Source organism: Poeciliopsis prolifica, unplaced genomic scaffold (genome assembly GCF_027474105.1).
Source record: "Poeciliopsis prolifica strain line A6 unplaced genomic scaffold, Auburn_PproV2 SCAFFOLD030, whole genome shotgun sequence".
Classification (NCBI taxonomy): domain Eukaryota; kingdom Metazoa; phylum Chordata; class Actinopteri; order Cyprinodontiformes; family Poeciliidae; genus Poeciliopsis; species Poeciliopsis prolifica.
This window is the reverse complement of record NW_026562405.1, coordinates 4,673,100-4,690,064: the sequence shown is the minus strand read 5'-3', so window position 1 is coordinate 4,690,064 and position 16,965 is coordinate 4,673,100. Positions and strand designations below refer to the sequence as shown.

At 44.9% G+C, this 16,965-nt stretch overlaps 3 protein-coding genes across 5 annotated transcripts; 2 read left to right on the top strand and 1 right to left on the bottom strand.

Annotated features, from left to right (window-relative positions):
- The first annotated feature begins 319 nt into the window (after positions 1-319).
- pdhb (pyruvate dehydrogenase E1 subunit beta) lies at positions 320-5,118 on the top strand. Its single transcript, XM_055050162.1, has 11 exons — positions 320-408; positions 486-545; positions 1,539-1,646; positions 1,926-1,988; positions 2,063-2,098; positions 2,165-2,355; positions 2,430-2,524; positions 2,917-3,027; positions 3,737-3,828; positions 3,903-4,044; positions 4,638-5,118. The coding sequence occupies exons 1-11, from the start codon at positions 370-372 to the stop codon at positions 4,781-4,783; spliced, it is 1,083 nt and encodes a 360-aa protein (XP_054906137.1). The 5' UTR covers positions 320-369; the 3' UTR covers positions 4,784-5,118.
- Positions 5,119-5,839: 721 nt separating this feature from the next.
- On the bottom strand, positions 5,840-10,823 carry LOC129372698 (bromo and FHA domain-containing protein DDB_G0267958-like). Of its 2 annotated transcripts, none has more exons than XM_055050150.1 (5): positions 10,150-10,823; positions 9,074-9,235; positions 8,245-8,423; positions 7,926-8,169; positions 5,840-6,941 (listed from the first exon to the last, which is right to left on the bottom strand). In XM_055050150.1, the coding sequence occupies exons 1-5, from the start codon at positions 10,651-10,653 to the stop codon at positions 6,522-6,524; spliced, it is 1,509 nt and encodes a 502-aa protein (XP_054906125.1). In that variant the 5' UTR covers positions 10,654-10,823; the 3' UTR covers positions 5,840-6,521. The 2 variants fall into 2 exon arrangements, with proteins under 2 accessions (XP_054906125.1, XP_054906126.1); XM_055050151.1 differs by having other exon boundaries at positions 7,926-8,166.
- A 482-nt stretch (positions 10,824-11,305) lies between these two features.
- Positions 11,306-16,431, top strand: kctd6a (potassium channel tetramerization domain containing 6a). 2 transcript variants are annotated; one of them, XM_055050176.1, is made up of 6 exons: positions 11,306-11,329; positions 13,180-13,277; positions 13,896-14,065; positions 14,493-14,745; positions 15,712-15,870; positions 15,943-16,431. In XM_055050176.1, exons 2-6 carry the CDS (start codon positions 13,251-13,253, stop codon positions 16,051-16,053), a joined length of 720 nt encoding a protein of 239 aa, XP_054906151.1. In that variant the 5' UTR covers positions 11,306-11,329; positions 13,180-13,250; the 3' UTR covers positions 16,054-16,431. The 2 variants fall into 2 exon arrangements, 1 of the variants encoding a protein (XP_054906151.1); XR_008607282.1 differs by lacking the exon at positions 15,943-16,431 and having other exon boundaries at positions 14,493-15,453; positions 15,712-15,820.
- The last annotated feature ends 534 nt before the right edge of the window (positions 16,432-16,965 follow it).

Sequence of the window (16,965 nt, the reverse complement as noted above, 5' to 3'; positions counted from 1 at the left end):
TAAATGGACAAACAGGAAGAATAAATAATGGTTTTATGTAATTTTTATTCCTATTATAGTACATATTTGTTCTACAAACAGAGTTGGATTTAAATAAACTTGTCCAGACATACATGGTTTTCCACTTCCTGTCTGTATCTTCTGACATTTTGGCACTTTCAGTGTTCTATACATAATGACAAAGGCTGGGTGTCCTTGGGTCTTCTTCCACTCTAGAGCTTTCTCCCGCCTCTACACCTCTGAGCAGCTGTGATTGGCTAAGTGTCATTATACATTCCTTACGGAGTGTTGTCTTGCGCTCTGATTGGTTGAAGTCTCCTGACCTCATTGGAGACCCCGCCTTGTCTCACGGCAGAGGACAGGGCAAAGATGGCGGCGTCCCTTAGGTGTTTTCTTCGCTCCGGAAAGGTAGGGAGATTCTCAGTGATGTTGAAGCTGTTTCCCGGTGACCTTTGGGGTGTCTAACGGCTCCTGTCTTCCCGCAGCGGGCCGTGCTGGTGGCGGTTCGGCGGGGGATCCACAGCAGCTCCCCGGCCGCTGTTCAGGTCAGTCTGTTAGCAGCTAGCACCGGACGGACTCGGTTCAAAATTAGTTTAACAATAAAATTAATATCGCAACATGAAGCAGAGGGTGAGAAACAATTCGTAAATCATCTTCTGACATTAATTATTTAAAAATGCAGGAGCTGTTTGCGGAAAATATGGAAACTAAATGTTTTATTTTTCACAGATGTTTCACTGAAAACAGTTTATGTAAGTAAAATTAATAGAAATAATTAGTTAAATAATCTTTAACCCACTTTATAAATCAGTTTTAATAAGCTGCCATGAAGGAAAACACCTTGCTTACAATAAATAACTGCTGTATACTGTGGATTATTTATGTAAGTTTGTTTGAAATCCAGAAACATTCAATATTAATTTTTTTAGTCCTGTACGCAGCAGTGAGCATTAAAGCGTGATTGTTGCTTGGGGCAAATTATTAACAAACTCTCATTATGATTTACCTTTTTCTGTTAAAATTGATAACCGATGACAATCAATCGAGCTCAATAATAAAATGCTACATTTGCCATTTTCACAATTTAATCTTTATGTTGATATTTTTGATATCTAAATTTAAAATTACGTATGTAACGTTTTTCATGTTTCATTGATTATTTGGTTGACAGAAATAAACTGATTATTGAGTCTGGACTGGATTAAGAAAAGTGAGTCATTCAAATGAAAATAAAATTACATTTCACACAACATCAACATGTCTGATTGCTTTATTTACAGCCTCAATATTATTGTGATTCAATGTCATGGCCTCTCCATGCTGCTCATTTTACTATTTCATTATTAAATATTATTACTAATGTGATGCTCGGTTGTGATTGGCTGCTTCTACAAACTTGTTTTAAGCAGACAGAGCAGGACCTGCTGCTGGCAGAACTGTCCATTTTACAGAGAATATCTCCTCATTAAGATCCGCAGAGGATCAAAACGCAAAGAGCTGATCTCTGATTGGTCGGGAACGCTGTGGTCTCCTGGCAGGTTACGGTCCGTGATGCGCTCAACCAGGCGATGGACGAGGAGCTGGAGCGCGACGAGCGCGTCTTCCTGCTGGGAGAGGAAGTGGCCCAGTACGACGGCGCCTACAAGGTGAGAGCCCATCTGGTCAGAATAGTAAGGCCGGGTCACAACTCTGAGCTTGTTAAATTTATTTTTGCATCATTTTCTTTATCTTAATTTGTCAGGAATGTATTCATATATTTTTAAATTTAATTTGCATCTCCTGTTTATTACTGAAGTTTATTGATATATTTTTAATTTATTTAGTTTTTTTTATCTATTGCTCCATCATCCATCAGAAGTTGCAGTGAATTCATCAGAACCATTTCTGGGCTCAGGGTGTGTAAGGCGGTTCTGGTTTGTCTGCAGGTCAGCAGAGGTCTGTGGAAGAAATATGGCGACAAGCGGATCATCGACACTCCGATCTCAGAGGTGAGTCATCAGTGCTCACTGAACGTGCTCAGTGTAAGCCCCGCCCACCGGCTCATGCTGTGTCTCTGCCACAGATGGGATTCGCTGGCATCGCTGTCGGAGCCGCCATGGTGAGTCTGGCCGCTGCCGCCATGTTGGTTCTGACATGGTTCTGACGGGCTGCTTTCCACCTCTAGGCTGGCCTCAGGCCCATCTGTGAGTTTATGACCTTTAACTTCTCCATGCAAGCCATTGACCAGGTCATCAACTCCGCCGCCAAGACCTACTACATGTCCGCCGGGCTGCAGCCGGTGCCCATCGTCTTCCGGGGGCCCAACGGCGCCTCGGCCGGCGTCGCCGCCCAGCACTCGCAGTGCTTCGCTGCCTGGTGGGCCTAAGGGGGCTCTGTAGGTCGGATCCGGTCGGGTCGGGCGCTGATCTCACCTGAATGTCTCTCTGCAGGTATGCCCACTGCCCCGGCCTGAAGGTCGTCAGTCCCTGGAGCGCCGAAGACGCCAAAGGCCTCCTGAAGACTGCCATCAGAGACGACAACCCAGGTGAGACGCCGCCAAGACGGTAGTGGTGATGATGATAGTGTTGATGAAGATGATGATGGTATCAGTAAGGTTCTCCAGTCCAGCAGAAATCTTTTTAGACAATAAAATCCAGAAATCTTCTTCCAGGTCAGTAGATCCGGGTTCTGATCAGTGGGTTGAAGCCGACCCACCATGACCAGGTTGAGTTAGGATCAGTATGGGCGGCTCTGGGCAGGGCAAGAGGGGGGGTCTCCACTCCGTAGATCGACTCGTCTGGTCTGATTGATGTGATCCATTGCTTTGATCGATCTGATCTGTTGTTCTGGTCTGATAGATTTAATCCTCTGCTCTCATTGATCTGATCGTTGCTCTGGTCTGAAAAAATGTTTAACTCGTGTTTGCTTCGCCTGCAGTCGTGTTCCTGGAGAACGAGCTGTTGTACGGCGTTCCCTTCGAGATGTCCGACGAGTCGCAGTCCAAAGACTTTACGATTCCCATCGGAAAGGCCAAAGTGGAGCGGCAAGGTCAGTGAAGGTCACATCGCAGGTCAACCTTCCAGTGAAAAGGCTTCGTTCATCTAACCTCTCATTTCTTTAACGACTTTAACTTGCATGTGGAAAAATCTGGAATGAACTGTTTCAAAAACCTCCTGATGGTAAAGTCACTTTCAGAGGGCACTACACTGTTACCTAGCAACCCCAGCTGAGTTTAACCCTTCACCCAGCATCCCAAGAAGAAATCCAGCATGTTTGGTCAGCTAGTTATTCCGCTGTATGCGGTGTACAACAGCAAAGACAAGTGTCACTTGCTCCATTCCTGTTTGTTATGCCGGAGGCTCTACTAATGCTTTTCAATGATGTATGATTGTATAATTGCATATTTGTTTGCAGCCATTTCCTGTGGGAATGTAAATGTTGAGTTGGGAAGGAGGTGTGCCCAGCAGCTGGTTTCGTTTTAAAGTGAGAGGATGTCCTAAAACAGCTCAAAATACTGAGCAGACTGAAATTTCATAATCTAAAAATATTTTGTGCAAAAATTAACATATTTTATAGCACATAGACCTATCCCAACTTGTTTAAGGACGGATAGTAGGTCAAAGTTGGGTGGTGAGTCTCTGTTTTGTTCAGTGGTTGGGTTCAAACCCAGTTCTTCATTTACGATCCAGCGGATTAAAACCTCAGAGCAGAAGGAATCTCCTGAGCTGAACGTTTTCTCCTCTTCGTCTCTCTTCAGGGAGCCACATCACGCTAGTTTCCCACTCTCGCTTCGTCGGCCATTGCCTGGACGCCGCTGCCGTCCTCGCCAAGGAGGGAGTCGACTGCGAGGTGAGAGCCGTCCGTTGGTTCTGGCCCGGTGGGGTTCTGGGATAGCTGGCCCTTTAGCAACTGATGGTTTCCAGGTGATCAACCTGCGGACCATCCGGCCCATGGACGTGGAGTGCATCGAGGGCAGCGTGATGAAGACCAACCATCTGGTGACGGTGGAGGGCGGCTGGCCGCAGTTCGGCGTTGGAGCCGAGATCTGTGCTCGCATCATGGAAGGTGACAAGAAACAACTGAGCTGAGACGTTTTTAAGGTTTAGAAATGGAGCCAGATTCCTGAATCTTTAGGCTGAACCAGACCAGCCTGGTGACCTTTGACCTGTTGTTACAAAATAAAATGATCCACAACCACAATATATTTTTTACATATTTGTTAAAACTGAAAAAAAATTCATCTCCTCCACTTCCTCCCTGAGCTGCAATAACTGTCTGGAGAAATGTACCAAAAACAACCAATCAGAGCCAGGAGGAGGGCTTTAGTACTGTCAATCATCCTCATGTAACTTGTTTTTCCTGCTAATGGTGGAAAAACAAGTTACTGGAAAACCGTTCAGCTGCCGTCATTGGTGGCTGTGCTAGCTACGAGGCTTAGCATTCACAACAGTTGTTGTGTTTTTTGGCTTTTCTCAAGCTCTTAATGTAATTTGTGAAAGAAAAATTCTTTAATTCAAGAAATGAAATAAGTAAAATACAAACAGGACTTCAAGCTCCCAGTTCAGTTATCTGGTCTCCTCCCAATTTATCTCACAGGAACCAGTCCAGTCGGGACCTGTCGTCCTCTCTAACCTTTGCCCCCCTGTTGTCTTCTTCAGGCCCTGCCTTCAACTTCCTGGACGCCCCGGTTACCAGGGTAACGGGCGTGGACATCCCCATGCCTTACGCCAAGATCCTGGAGGAGAACAGCCTGCCGCAGGTCAAAGACATCATCTTCTCCGTTAAGAAGACGCTCAATGTCTGAAATCTTCCCTCCTGATTGGATCGTTCCAACCACAGACTCGAAGACTCCGCCTTCCACTTCCTCCCCTTCAGAATAAAAGCCTCTCTCTGTTTGGGACCAGACTGCAGAGCTAATCAGATTTCTATTTAAAACAAGTTATAAAGATTTCCAAGTTCCAAGAACTTTGTTCCAACATCTCAATTGTCCAGCTCTACCATCTCGCACCCTGACCTTTGACCTCTGGCTGCGTTGGCCCACAGGAAAGTGCTGCTGGAAGCTGGTGATATTTATCGTAGCTGCAGCAGCTGATTGGATGTTTCTGTAGCTGTTACACAATAAAATCCTGCTGGTTCTGATTTTTTTCCCACTCTGTTATTCAGAACAGAACTGGTTCTGGTTGGTTCTGTTTGTAAAGGGTGTATAAACTCTTTGTGAATAATAAGGTTCTGGTGGCTGACAGAGAAAGTACATGTAGCATCATACACTAGGCTACATGTCTGTCTAAGCTAGTAGATAAAAGCTACATTGACTAAGCTAATGTTGCTAGTTCAGCAGTAAGTAAATATCACAAATGCTTATCTTAGTGTTACACAGATGGGTAGAGGTCTCAAAAATGGTCAACTAATAGTTTTAATGTACTTACATTGTTTAGACCTAAGGAATGAGGTCAAATCTAGTTCTAAGCTTCTGGCTTTGTCATGGGAACAACATATCAATTATGACACTTTACAATGGCTACCTACCAAGATGGCTGTCAGCTGCAAAGTTCACAGAAGTGTGATAACACATGAAAACAATGTATTGGTCACCAAAGGTCATCTATGTCTAATCATCTGACACAAAATCATGTTGATTTGATGTGGAGTTGTAGAGCCATTTGGCCACATCCTTTTTCAATTCCAAAGAATACTAAAATTTCAATCAATTTTGGTGAGTTTCATTTTATTTCTCTTTTCAGAAGCAAAAATACTTTAGTGAATAAATTTTAATTAAAATAAGGATATTCAAGCGTTCTGATCCCGGGAGTTCAGGAGCGCCGCCCCAAAGCGACCGGAATGAAGAGTCGGAACCAGCAGACATGAAAAATCATGGTGAATTTATGGAAAATTATTTCCTCAGCAGACAGTTTTAAACAGGAAGGAAAAGTACAGAGTTAAGAGGCAGGCTATAGGACACAAGGAAGGAAAGGAGGATGTGTAAGGAGCTTAGGAAACAAGGAGATACAGAAGGTAGAACACAAGGATAAGAAAGGAAGACGACTAGGGAACATCAGAAGGAAGAAAGATGAAGAAAACATCTGGAGGAAGGAGACTAGGAAACATCAGAAGGAAGGAAGGACTTAAAGTCATTTCCCGCATTTATTCATTCAGACTGAAAGAATGGGGTTGAACCTGACCTTTGACCTTCCTGAACCCCTGTCAGGCTGAAGTTGGTCCCACTGGTGGATGAGGCTAGTGAATCTTGACTTTTCACCTTTGTGTTGAGGAGCCAATAAAAAGCTTCAGGTCAACACGCATCACTTTATTGTCCTCATAACAAGATACAGATGTTAGAACTGTAAACATTCACCAGCTGACCTCTGACCTCAGGAAAGACCAGAGGCTTCTGCAGGTGGAGGAAGGAGACCATCATCATCATCAGGGCCCCTCTCAGTTTTCCCTCCAGCTGCTGGACTACAGTTCCCAGAATCCCTCTCATCACTAAGTGGGCGGGGCCTCTGCACCTCTGGGTTGGGTTTATGGGCGGGGCTTAGCATGTGCTAGGGAGCTGATAGGTCGGATCGTCCCACCTCTGAGGTTCCCTTCAGCAGACCCAGCCTGACCACCACCACCTTCTTCTTCTTCTGCTCCAGCTCCTCTTCATCCTCCTCCTCGTCTTCCTCCTCTCTCTCCTTACGCTCCCCCCGCCGCTCCTTCCTCTTCTCCCTCCTCATCTTCCTCGCCCTCTTCCTCCTCCTCCGCTCCTCTTTCTCCATCACAGCCACATCCTCCTCTTCCTCTTGCAGTCCATCCTGAACTTCTTCCTGCTCCACTTCCTCTTCCACTGCCATCACCATCTCCTCCTCCTCTTCCTCATCTTCGTCATCCTCCTCCTCCTGCTCCTCTTCCTCGTCTGTCGTCTCTTCCTCCAATTCATCCTGGAGCTGATCGTGTTTGAGGATCAGACCCGGATCCCCGTCCTGTTTCAGAGAAAAACTCAGTTACCAGGCAGAACGGCGCCCCATGTGGCCAAAAGAGGAACTACAAAAACAATGAGCTGATCTTGAGGAAGGAATCTGACCTTTCACCTCTGCAACCTCTGCTTCAAGGTTTGAACGCTTTATTATTTTTATCTGAACATTAATGAATAAATTTTTGGCTTTGGTTGCAAGCTACAAGTTTTTTTTCCATAACTTACTACAATTACCCAGTCAGACAGTTTTCAGTCAGAGGCCTGCTTAGATTCGTTGCAAGACTGACTGCTACTGGAGCATCAGCATCTAAAACGACTAGAGGATCTGAGTTACAATATTTAATTTCTCTTTGTGATAAATAAAAGATTATTGATTTGATTGATCACCACCTCAAGATTTTTCTTACTGTAGCTCAAGTCATTCAAACTTGAGCTCCAGTTTGATTTCACTGGTTTCAGCTAAAAGATAGCATCATAAAGCTGCAGTTTGTAACTCTGATCAAAAATACATTTTTTTACTTAATTGTTAAAAATGTCACAATGTCGGGACAGTTTAGTATGAAACAGATAATCTTTGAAAAACAAACGTTCTGAGCACCAACTGGAAACAACCAACCTGAGGCAGGAGGCGGACCTTAGCGCTGTCAATCACAACCTGCTAGCTGCAGTTAATAGACCTTGTTGTAAATGCTGAAGCAAGTTATCATTTACATTAGCAGTTATTATAGACAGTTTTCTTATAGCCATAAGTTTTTTCTGTGCTGTTAGCAGAATACATGAGAGGGATTGCCAGCGCAAAAACCCACCTCCTGGCTCTGATTGGTTGATTTTGGTCGAGAGCATTTCTCATAAACTCACAACATGGTAACAGTTTCAGCAAATATAAACCATGTTTTTATTCATTTCAGTTAACAAAAATGTTTTCTCAGTTTCAATTTTCATTATTTCATTAGTTTTAGTTAATCTTGTTTCCGGTCCGGCCCAAACTCACCATGTCTTTGCCGTTGCACAGCCGGTGCACCAGCAACCGGACCGTGTCCTTGTTCTGGCACAGGCCCATGGTGTTGAGCGCGTCCAGGACGGAGCCGGTGCAGCCCTGCAGCCGGAGCTCCGCCCCCAGCGCCGCCTGCAGGAAGTTGTTCCTCCAGATGTTCCTGGTGAAAAGCGGGATGGCGAGCGCCACCACAGCGCGGCGCTCCAGCAGCGTGATGGCCTGATCCTCCGTCAGCTGGCTGCTAAACAGACAGGAAACAAGTGCTCAGAACCAGAACTGCGAACTGGACCAGGTCGGGTCGGGTGGCAGGACTCACTGGCTGCTCCGGTACAGTGTGTTGATGTCGGGGAACATGGCGCGCAGACAGGTGGTGACCAGAGGAGCGTTCTGCTGGGCCCAGTTCAGGCAGTGCCGCCACGGGAAGGAGGACAGCGGCTTCCTGTTCGACACCTTCTGCTGGAAGGGACTGTCCGTCCGCCGGGCCAGAACCTTCATCTGCAGAGACACAATGAGGTACAAATCCACAGTTATCATATCGTTTATTATTTATCGTGATACATTTCTTTTGATTTGTCGTTGACACGATAAATTCCAAGTAATGATGTTTAAAGAATGTTTTTATTGTCAGGGTTTATAGTTTTATTGTACAGAAGGTTGAAGTTTAGTGATAAAAGTCACTAAACTACAACCCTGATAAAAATTAGAGATTAATCTGAGGGCCTCAGGGGAACCCTAATGTTTTGACACAGTTTCTTAACATTTTTGGCCCATGATGTTTTCTAAACATCAGATCAAAAGACTAATTAATAGATTCATAAACACAAAAGCGAACAATATAATTTAAGTATGTTTTAGGTAGTTCCAGTTATAGTTTTTCATCTTTCATTACTGTTTTTATTTATTTCAGTTAAAAGTGTTTTTCTAATTTTAGTTTTCATCATTTTGTTCAGCTTAGTTAACTTTAGCATACTAGCGACATAAAGAAAACTGTACTTTTAGTGAATTAGCGCCACCAATGGTGAGGCGCAGTACTGCAATGCCTGACCCCAAACTACTTCCATGCAGTTCAGTAGGAAATGCATAAATGTGGCAATTTGGACCATAAAATATTATCACCGATGGACGGCCCAGACCCGGAGACTCACTTCGGTCCGCAGCTGCTTGTTCCAGAACTCCAGCATGGGTTTCCGGGCGCCTTTGGACGACCAGAGCATCTGCAGCGCCGCCTTGTAGCTGGACTTACTGACCAGCAGCGCCGCTTTGCTCTTCTTGCCCATTCTGCGGCCCGGCGTCGCCGACACCTTCTCCTGCAAACAGATCCAAATCCGCTGAACCAGCAAACACCTGGAGGTTCATCGATCAGACTGAAGGGAGAATAAACTACAGCTGCTGGAGACGTGGAGGTCAATCTGAGGGCCTCAAGGGTGCACTGACTATTGATTATTTGTTATTTAATTTGATGTATTGATTTATTTATAAAGTTATGCTCATGCTGAATGTTATGCTCCATTTTTGACAGTTTTATTTAGTTTATACTTAGGAAAATTTGTTGCTGTTTTCTTAGCACCTTTCAATGATTGTTTTGTATTATGTACACCCTCAAAAAGGACTGGTGAAAATATTGATTGGGATGAACATGTGCTTTTTTGTAAAGGATGGAGTTCATCATAAATCTATAGATTTTTGAGAAGTGCTAATTGCTGCTAGCTAGTCTGAAGGAGCTAAGTGGATTAGTGCTCTGTGAGGCGGAAACTTTAAAATTGAAGATCAAACGAGGAGCTTGGTCCTTTAAGACTGAGCAAAGGTCCAACCAGGCATTTTACAGCTGAAAGGTTGCCATGGAGATTAAAGGATTTAGCAAATATGAATCGAAAAATCAAGACAAAACTCCAGGTATGTTTCAACATAATATAAAGCTAAAAAAATATCGACTTTATTTTACTTTAAGAACTGCTGTGGAGAAGGCAACAGTTTTATTTGGCTGCTGAAAGTCTCTCATTTTACAAAGTTGCAATGATTATAAAAGTTTGATTGATAAAACGCAGATACTTTATTTTCTTGCGTTTTACGGTGGTAATAATACCCCAATTAGAAATCCAATGTCTCCATCTCCATCAACCTGGCCGGTCTCCTGGTACCGGTTCTATACGTCTCTTTCCTTCTGGGTTAGGGTTGACCGCTGCTGAACCTCCCTGACTGCTGGTACCGGTTCTATACGTACCTTCCTGACCTCGGGCGGCTTGACCCACAGCGAGCGCTTCCCGCTCTGTTTGCGCTTGCCCTTGGTTCGGATGATCTGGGCGCAGGTTTCACACAGGTAGGACTTTTCGTGGACCTCGGAGTCCGGGAAGACCCAGCGGACGGTGTCCGGGGTCGTGAAGGTGAACACGGCCCTGCGGTTCAGGGAGCGGCCCTGCCGCTGGAACAGCAGCCTGCAGCAGCAGCAGTTCCGTTCCTCCGGCCGTTTGGACCGCCGCGAACCGCCGCGCGGCACACAGCTCACAGCGGGCTCGTCCTCGGTGGGAGGGTTCGGTTCGGTGCCTCCGGGGCAGTCCACTTCTGCACCGAGGACGGGTTCTGGGAGCTCCAGCTGCGGGGGTTCGGAAGGCTGTAGCGTTCCGTCTGCCTCCGGTTCGGTTGTGTCCGCTGTGTGTGCGTAATCATGCTCGTTGGATTCAACTGCAGGTTCTGTTCCGTCTGCTACTCCTGGGTTCTCAGACTCCATGGCTGAGGGCGTTCTCCGGTTCGGAGCTAGCGGCTACCTGGAGCTCCAGAGAAGTGGGTCAGTACCAGAACTTAGCCCAGAGTTCTGCAGAATGGGACGATGTAGAAGATAGAAACGTTTTACCGCGACGAGCTGCAGAAACAGGAAGTAAACTCAGATAAACAAAACCTCATCCGCTTCCACTCACTGCAGCAGGCGCCCCCGCGCGGCGGGAGGCCAGAACAGCAGGTCTTCTGAAGACAAACTGGCTTTGCTATTAAATGGGAAACATTATGTTTTTTCTAGGCACTACGTGGCATTTTCTAGCACATTTTTATGTTGTGCTAATAATATAGTAATAATATATTATTATTATTATTATTATTATTATTATTATTATTATTATTATTATTGACAATAATAATAATAATAATAATAATAATAATAATAATAATAGTTTTTATTATTATTGTTGTTGTTAATGGTAGTTATTATTTGTAATAAGAATTTGTTTAATGTCTGAATTTGTTTGTTTCCAGTGGCAGTTCAACCCATAGACATGGGTATTACTTTGTAGGTTTTATTTTGGCGAGTCTTGCCGGAAGTGGCGTCCGCAGGGTAAAATAGGATGTAAACAAATCTGTGTGCCATCAGCTTTTAGCTGTTTGGCAGGCTGGCAGTTAACTGGATGCTTCAGGTAGGACCCGACAGAATTTTTATTAATTTTTAAAAGCTTAATTTTGAATCGATGTTTAACCTGCTAAGAGCTGCTAACTGTTCGCTCTCTGCTTCATTTCATTGATTCTACCGAAGAGGATACAAGTTATAACATTTAAGGACACTAAAGAAAAAGAGGCGAAGTCGAGGAAGAAGAATAATTAAATTTTATTATTTTTATTATCTTAAAATTAACGCTTTTTGTTCTCCTTAAGTGTCAGAAACTTATAGTTAGAGCTTCATATTTACAGAAACCTTTAAACACCTCCAGAAGGGATCAGTCTGTGCGGATGATTTAATTCGTCTGTATTTCTTACGGTGGCCCAGAAGGGTCAGTACAATCTAAAAGGCAACAATATTAATGGGATTTCGCAACAGAGAACCAACAGGTTATGTTTTGACGTGCAGCATTCAAACATCCATCCATCCATTGTAGCCATCCATCCATCTATTGTAGCCATCCATCCATCGATTTATTGTAGCCATTCATCCATCCATTGTAGCCATTCATCCATTTATTGTAGCCATCCATCCATCTATCCATCCATCCATCCATTGTAGCCATACATCCATCCATTGTAGCCATCCATCCATCATCTATCCATCCATCCAGCCATTATAGCCATCCATCCATCTATACATCCATCCATCCAGCCATTGTAGCCATCCATCCATCAATCCATCCATCCATCCGTCCATCCATTGTAGCCATCCATCCATCCATTGTCGCCACCCACCCATTCATTCATTGTCGCATCCATCCATCCATTGTAGCCATCCATCCATCCATCCATCCATCCATCCATTGTAGCCATCCATCCATCCATCCATCCATTCATTGTAGCCATTCATTCATCCATCCATTGTCGCCACCCACCCATTCATTCATTGTCGCCATCCATCCATCCATCCATCCATCCATCCATCCATCCATCCATCCATCCATCCATCCATCCATCTATCCATCCATCCATCCATTGTAGCCATCCATCCATCCATCCATCCATCCATTGTAGCCATCCATCCATCCATCCATTCATTGTAGCCATTCATTCATCCATCCATTGTAGCCATCCATCCATCCATCCATTCATTGTCGCCATCCATCCATCCATCCATCCATCCATTGTAGCCATCCATCCATCCATCCATCCATCCATTCATTGTAGCCATTCATTCATCCATCCATTGTCGCCACCCACCCATTCATTCATTGTCGCCATCCATCCATCCATCCATCCATCATCCATCCATCCATCCATCCATCCATCCATCCATCCATCCATCCATCCATCCATCTATCCATCCATCCATCCATTGTAGCCATCCATCCATCCATCCATCCATCCATTGTAGCCATCCATCCATCCATCCATTCATTGTAGCCATTCATTCATCCATCCATTGTAGCCATCCATCCATCCATCCATTCATTGTCGCCATCCATCCATCCATCCATCCATCCATCCATCCATCCATCCATCCATCCATCCATCCATCCATCCATCAATGAATAAATGAATGAATGAATGATGTATTTTGGGACTGGTTATCTCTGGTTCTGCTGCATGTTTTAGAGTTTGTAATGAACTAAATCCTGTTTTTGACCCTTGACCCTTGGCTGGTGTCGGCTGCTCTGATGCCGGAGACCTGCTGGTTCTCCTGGTTTCATCAGATGAAGTCTCCCTCCTCTTCCTCACCAACCGACAGACATCTGTGGCCCAATCAGGGACTCGCCAGCTGGGGTTCTCCTTCTCCAATCAGGGTGGATCCGCCTGCAGCCTGTTACCATGGCAACCGTCTCTCAAGACGTTCTGCTTCCCGTTGCAGGTGGAAACTGGGGAATGATGATGTTGTTGGCGCTGTGAACCGAGGAGGGAGCTGGTGGCGGCTGGCGGCAGATGGAGAATGGAGACCTGGGTCACATGGTGTGTGTGTCCACTTGACCCGTCCAGTACAGCGGTTCTGTACCAATAATCTGGGCTTTGCTGTTGAGCATGATCATAGTTTATGGTGTTTCATTATTGTTTAGTTTTATCTGATGTTGTCTATGAAGTTAGTTTTAATTAGTTTTTACAGTGTGTTTACTAGTTTTTAGAAAAATATAGTTGATATGAAACAAAAGGTAAGATGGCAGAAACAGCGAGAAGAAGAGAGAATCGGCAGGTTGGTGTAATGAGGAGAACAAGGCGAAATAGAAAGGAAGAAACAGCTAAATCACCTTTTGGTCATTCAGAGTTGAATAGCAAATTTGAAATATATTTTATTGATTAATCTCAAATATTGAATTGAGAGAAGGGAGCTGGTACATAGATGACAAGATGACAAATTACCGTTCAAAACCTTTTGGATAAACTTTCCACTTCTCGATGTTGTTGTTTTTTTTTTTGTTAATGTACCTTAAGAAGATAAAATTAATAGAGAGAGTCCATTTTTTGTTATAAAATCTGTGTCATATACAGTTAGTGTCTCGATTCAAACTCCATTTTAGTAGATGGAGACAAAGTACATCTAAACATCTTGCTTGCTGTTCCTCCTGTGTCCAGATGGGGGAGCCACTGAGTCTGAACGTTGGCGGTTGCGTTTACAGCACGTCACTGTCCACGCTGAGGCGCTATCCCGACTCCCTGCTGGGCGCCATGTTTAGAGGAGATCTGCCGATGGTCAAAGATTCCCGCGGGAACTACTTCATCGACCGGGACGGCCCGTTGTTCCGGTGAGCTCACAGAACAACGCGATGGACCTCTGACAGCCTCGGTCTCATTCGCTAGTTTAGAAAGTCAGAAAAGACCCGATTATTAACTATAGATGTGATAAAGTCTAAAGCAGCTACATTTCTACCGGGCCAGAACCGGTGAGCGGTAACAGAACCAAAACCAGAACCACAGAGAACCAGTGAAAGCTTCCACTACCAGTGAAAGGTACCAGAACCAGTGAATAGCACAAGAACCAGTAAGAGATACCAGAATCACTGGGCGTTTCCAGAAACCATGGAAAGTACCAGAACCAATGAAAGGTTCCAGAGCCAGTGTGAAGGGATTGGGACTGAAAGTTGACGGCTCACCCGGTCTAACACAGGGCTGACCCAGCTGCAGGGCAGAACCAGCATAACCGGGTCTGACCCGCTCTCCGTCTCGTTTCAGCTACATCCTAAACTTCTTGCGCTCATCGGAGCTGACGTTGCCCTGCGGCTTCAAGGAGATGGCGCTGCTCCGTAAAGAGGCGGACTTCTACCAGATCGAGCCCCTGATCCAGTGCCTGGGAGACCCCAGGCCGCTGCTGCCGTACCCGACCGACACCTACGAGGAAGTGGTGGAGCTGTCCAGCACCAGGAAGCTGTCCAAGTACTCCAACCCGGTGGCAGTCATCATCACCCAGCTCACCATCACCACTAAGGTTCCTCACCTCCACTCTCACGTCTCTATTGTTATAATTATTATTGAGCTATTGATTTTACTTTTTATTGTCTTTACCTGCGGTTCTTTAACTGACCAAGATGTTTCCAGAAGATCCAAATCCTTTTGCCTTCAGCTGAGGGAAAAAAACTCACTGTCATGAAAAAATATCATGTGTTTCTTTTAATAAATAACTTAAGACAGAATAAAAATAGCTTAAACTGGTCAGAATTAGTCATGTGTTTTATGAATTTATGTCAAATCTTTTCTCCAATTTTCTGCCTGGGTTTTTTATTAAAAGACCTTCACTGGCCCCCATTCAGCCCTCCTTAGAAACCTGCTGGATGCGCCCCTGCTTGGCAACCCAAAGGATTCATTCAGCATGAGCATTAATATCAACGCGCTGATAGCTTTAAATATTTCAAATGTGACAAATTAAATTAAAACTCACTGAAGGGTTGAGCGCCGCGGCTCTGAGGCACATTGATGAATATCGTTATTAATTCAAACTCTTGTTGGTTCTGCTTCGCCTCCTGCACCGCTGAGCGCGTCCGTCCGCTCAGCTTGATGTCAGGATGCGCCGGCAGAAATGCAGACCTGTTGAGGAAAGCTGTTACCATGGAAACGGATTTAAACCCTAGACCATGCAAAGTCTCTGCTCCAAGACCGACATGACTGCTGCAGACTCTGGTCACAACGTCGGGTTAAGGTTACTGTGACGTTCTTTCTGCTTTTATGTCTTGATGAAAGAAGGTGACTCTGTGTTGCCATTGGTTTGATCTTCCAATATGGCGTTTTTACACCAGCAGAGGTCAGTGCTTTCCAGCTGACCTTTGCTGTTTTCGGTCCAGAACTGTTTTCAGAGGAAAGTTTTGATTGTTGGGTTTGGATCTCATGGTTCCACAGCGATTTTCCTTCAATAGCTCTTTGGAAGGAGAAATAAGCAGATGTTGCGTTGGTTCTCCAGGTCCAGTCGGTGCTGGAATCCGTCTCCAGCAGCTTCACCAAGTGGACCAAACACATGATGGACAGCAGAGACTTCCAGGTTTCCTTCACGTTTGGACCGTGTGACTACCAGCAGGAGGTCAGCCTGCGGGTCAACCTGCTGGAGTTCATCTCCAAAGCCGTACGTCCGTCAGAACCGCCGTCCTCAGTCTCCGTAGATCAAACCTGTGGCTGACGGGCTGCTGTGTTGCAGGGCTTCGCCATCAGAAACACGCGGGTTCTTCACATGAGCGAACGGGCCAACGAGAACACGGTGGAGCATCACTGGACCTTGTGCCGGCCGGTTCATAAAGGCGACAACTGAGGGTGTTACAGAACCACTGGGTGGGTCAGAAGCCGAGTCTCTCTGGTTCTGGACCAGGAACATTGAGGACTTCTTTGTTTTTCAAAGCGGAGGCCACTAGGTGGCGCTGTGGGGACCTCAGTAAAGCAATTCCATGAATTTTTCATTGTAATTGTTGTTTTCGGTTTTTCAGTCTTTTTTATTTATTTTTGTAAAATATAAGTTTAAATTTAAACATTATTTTTGATGCTCATTTCATTACTATTCCTGGTTTCTGTTCAAGTTTTTTATTGTCCTTGACGGCACCGAGAGTCGGGTTCAGGGAGTAATTATCATTTCCTCAAGTTGGTTGGAACAATTATTTATCCTTAATGAATTAAATCACCACTTGAAATATTAGATTTTTTATTTTTTATTTTCTCTGGTCATATTTATCCCAAATTAAAGAGGCTGTTAAGTTTTCCGGAAAGAAATATCTACCTGTAAGTGTGTGGGGGAGCTTTCCAAGATGGCTGCCATCACTCTGCGGTTTCTCCGTCTATAACAAAAGAACGGATCACATGAACAAGAAGTTGCGCAGGCAGTGGATGTTTCCCAACAGCCGTCATGGTTCATGAGAAGGTCAACCCAGTAAAACAAAAGAGGTCTGGTTGGCAACCAAACTGACCAGAACTCTGTTATAAACAAGAATGTTATCACCCAGAATGAGAAGCTGCAGTTTGGAACTTTTAAAAAGAAGGTTTTTGGTGGGACGTGGTGGCCGTCCACCACCAATCCACTACTGCGTCCATCTGGACCATCCAGGGTAGCACAGCAGTCATCAGTAAACAAGTCTGTTTGAAAATGAATCTTCACGTCCGGCTGGGCCCAATGTGACCATTTCTGCTTGAGAGCTGGTTAGGGGCCCAATAGTAGGTTTATGCACCGCAATCC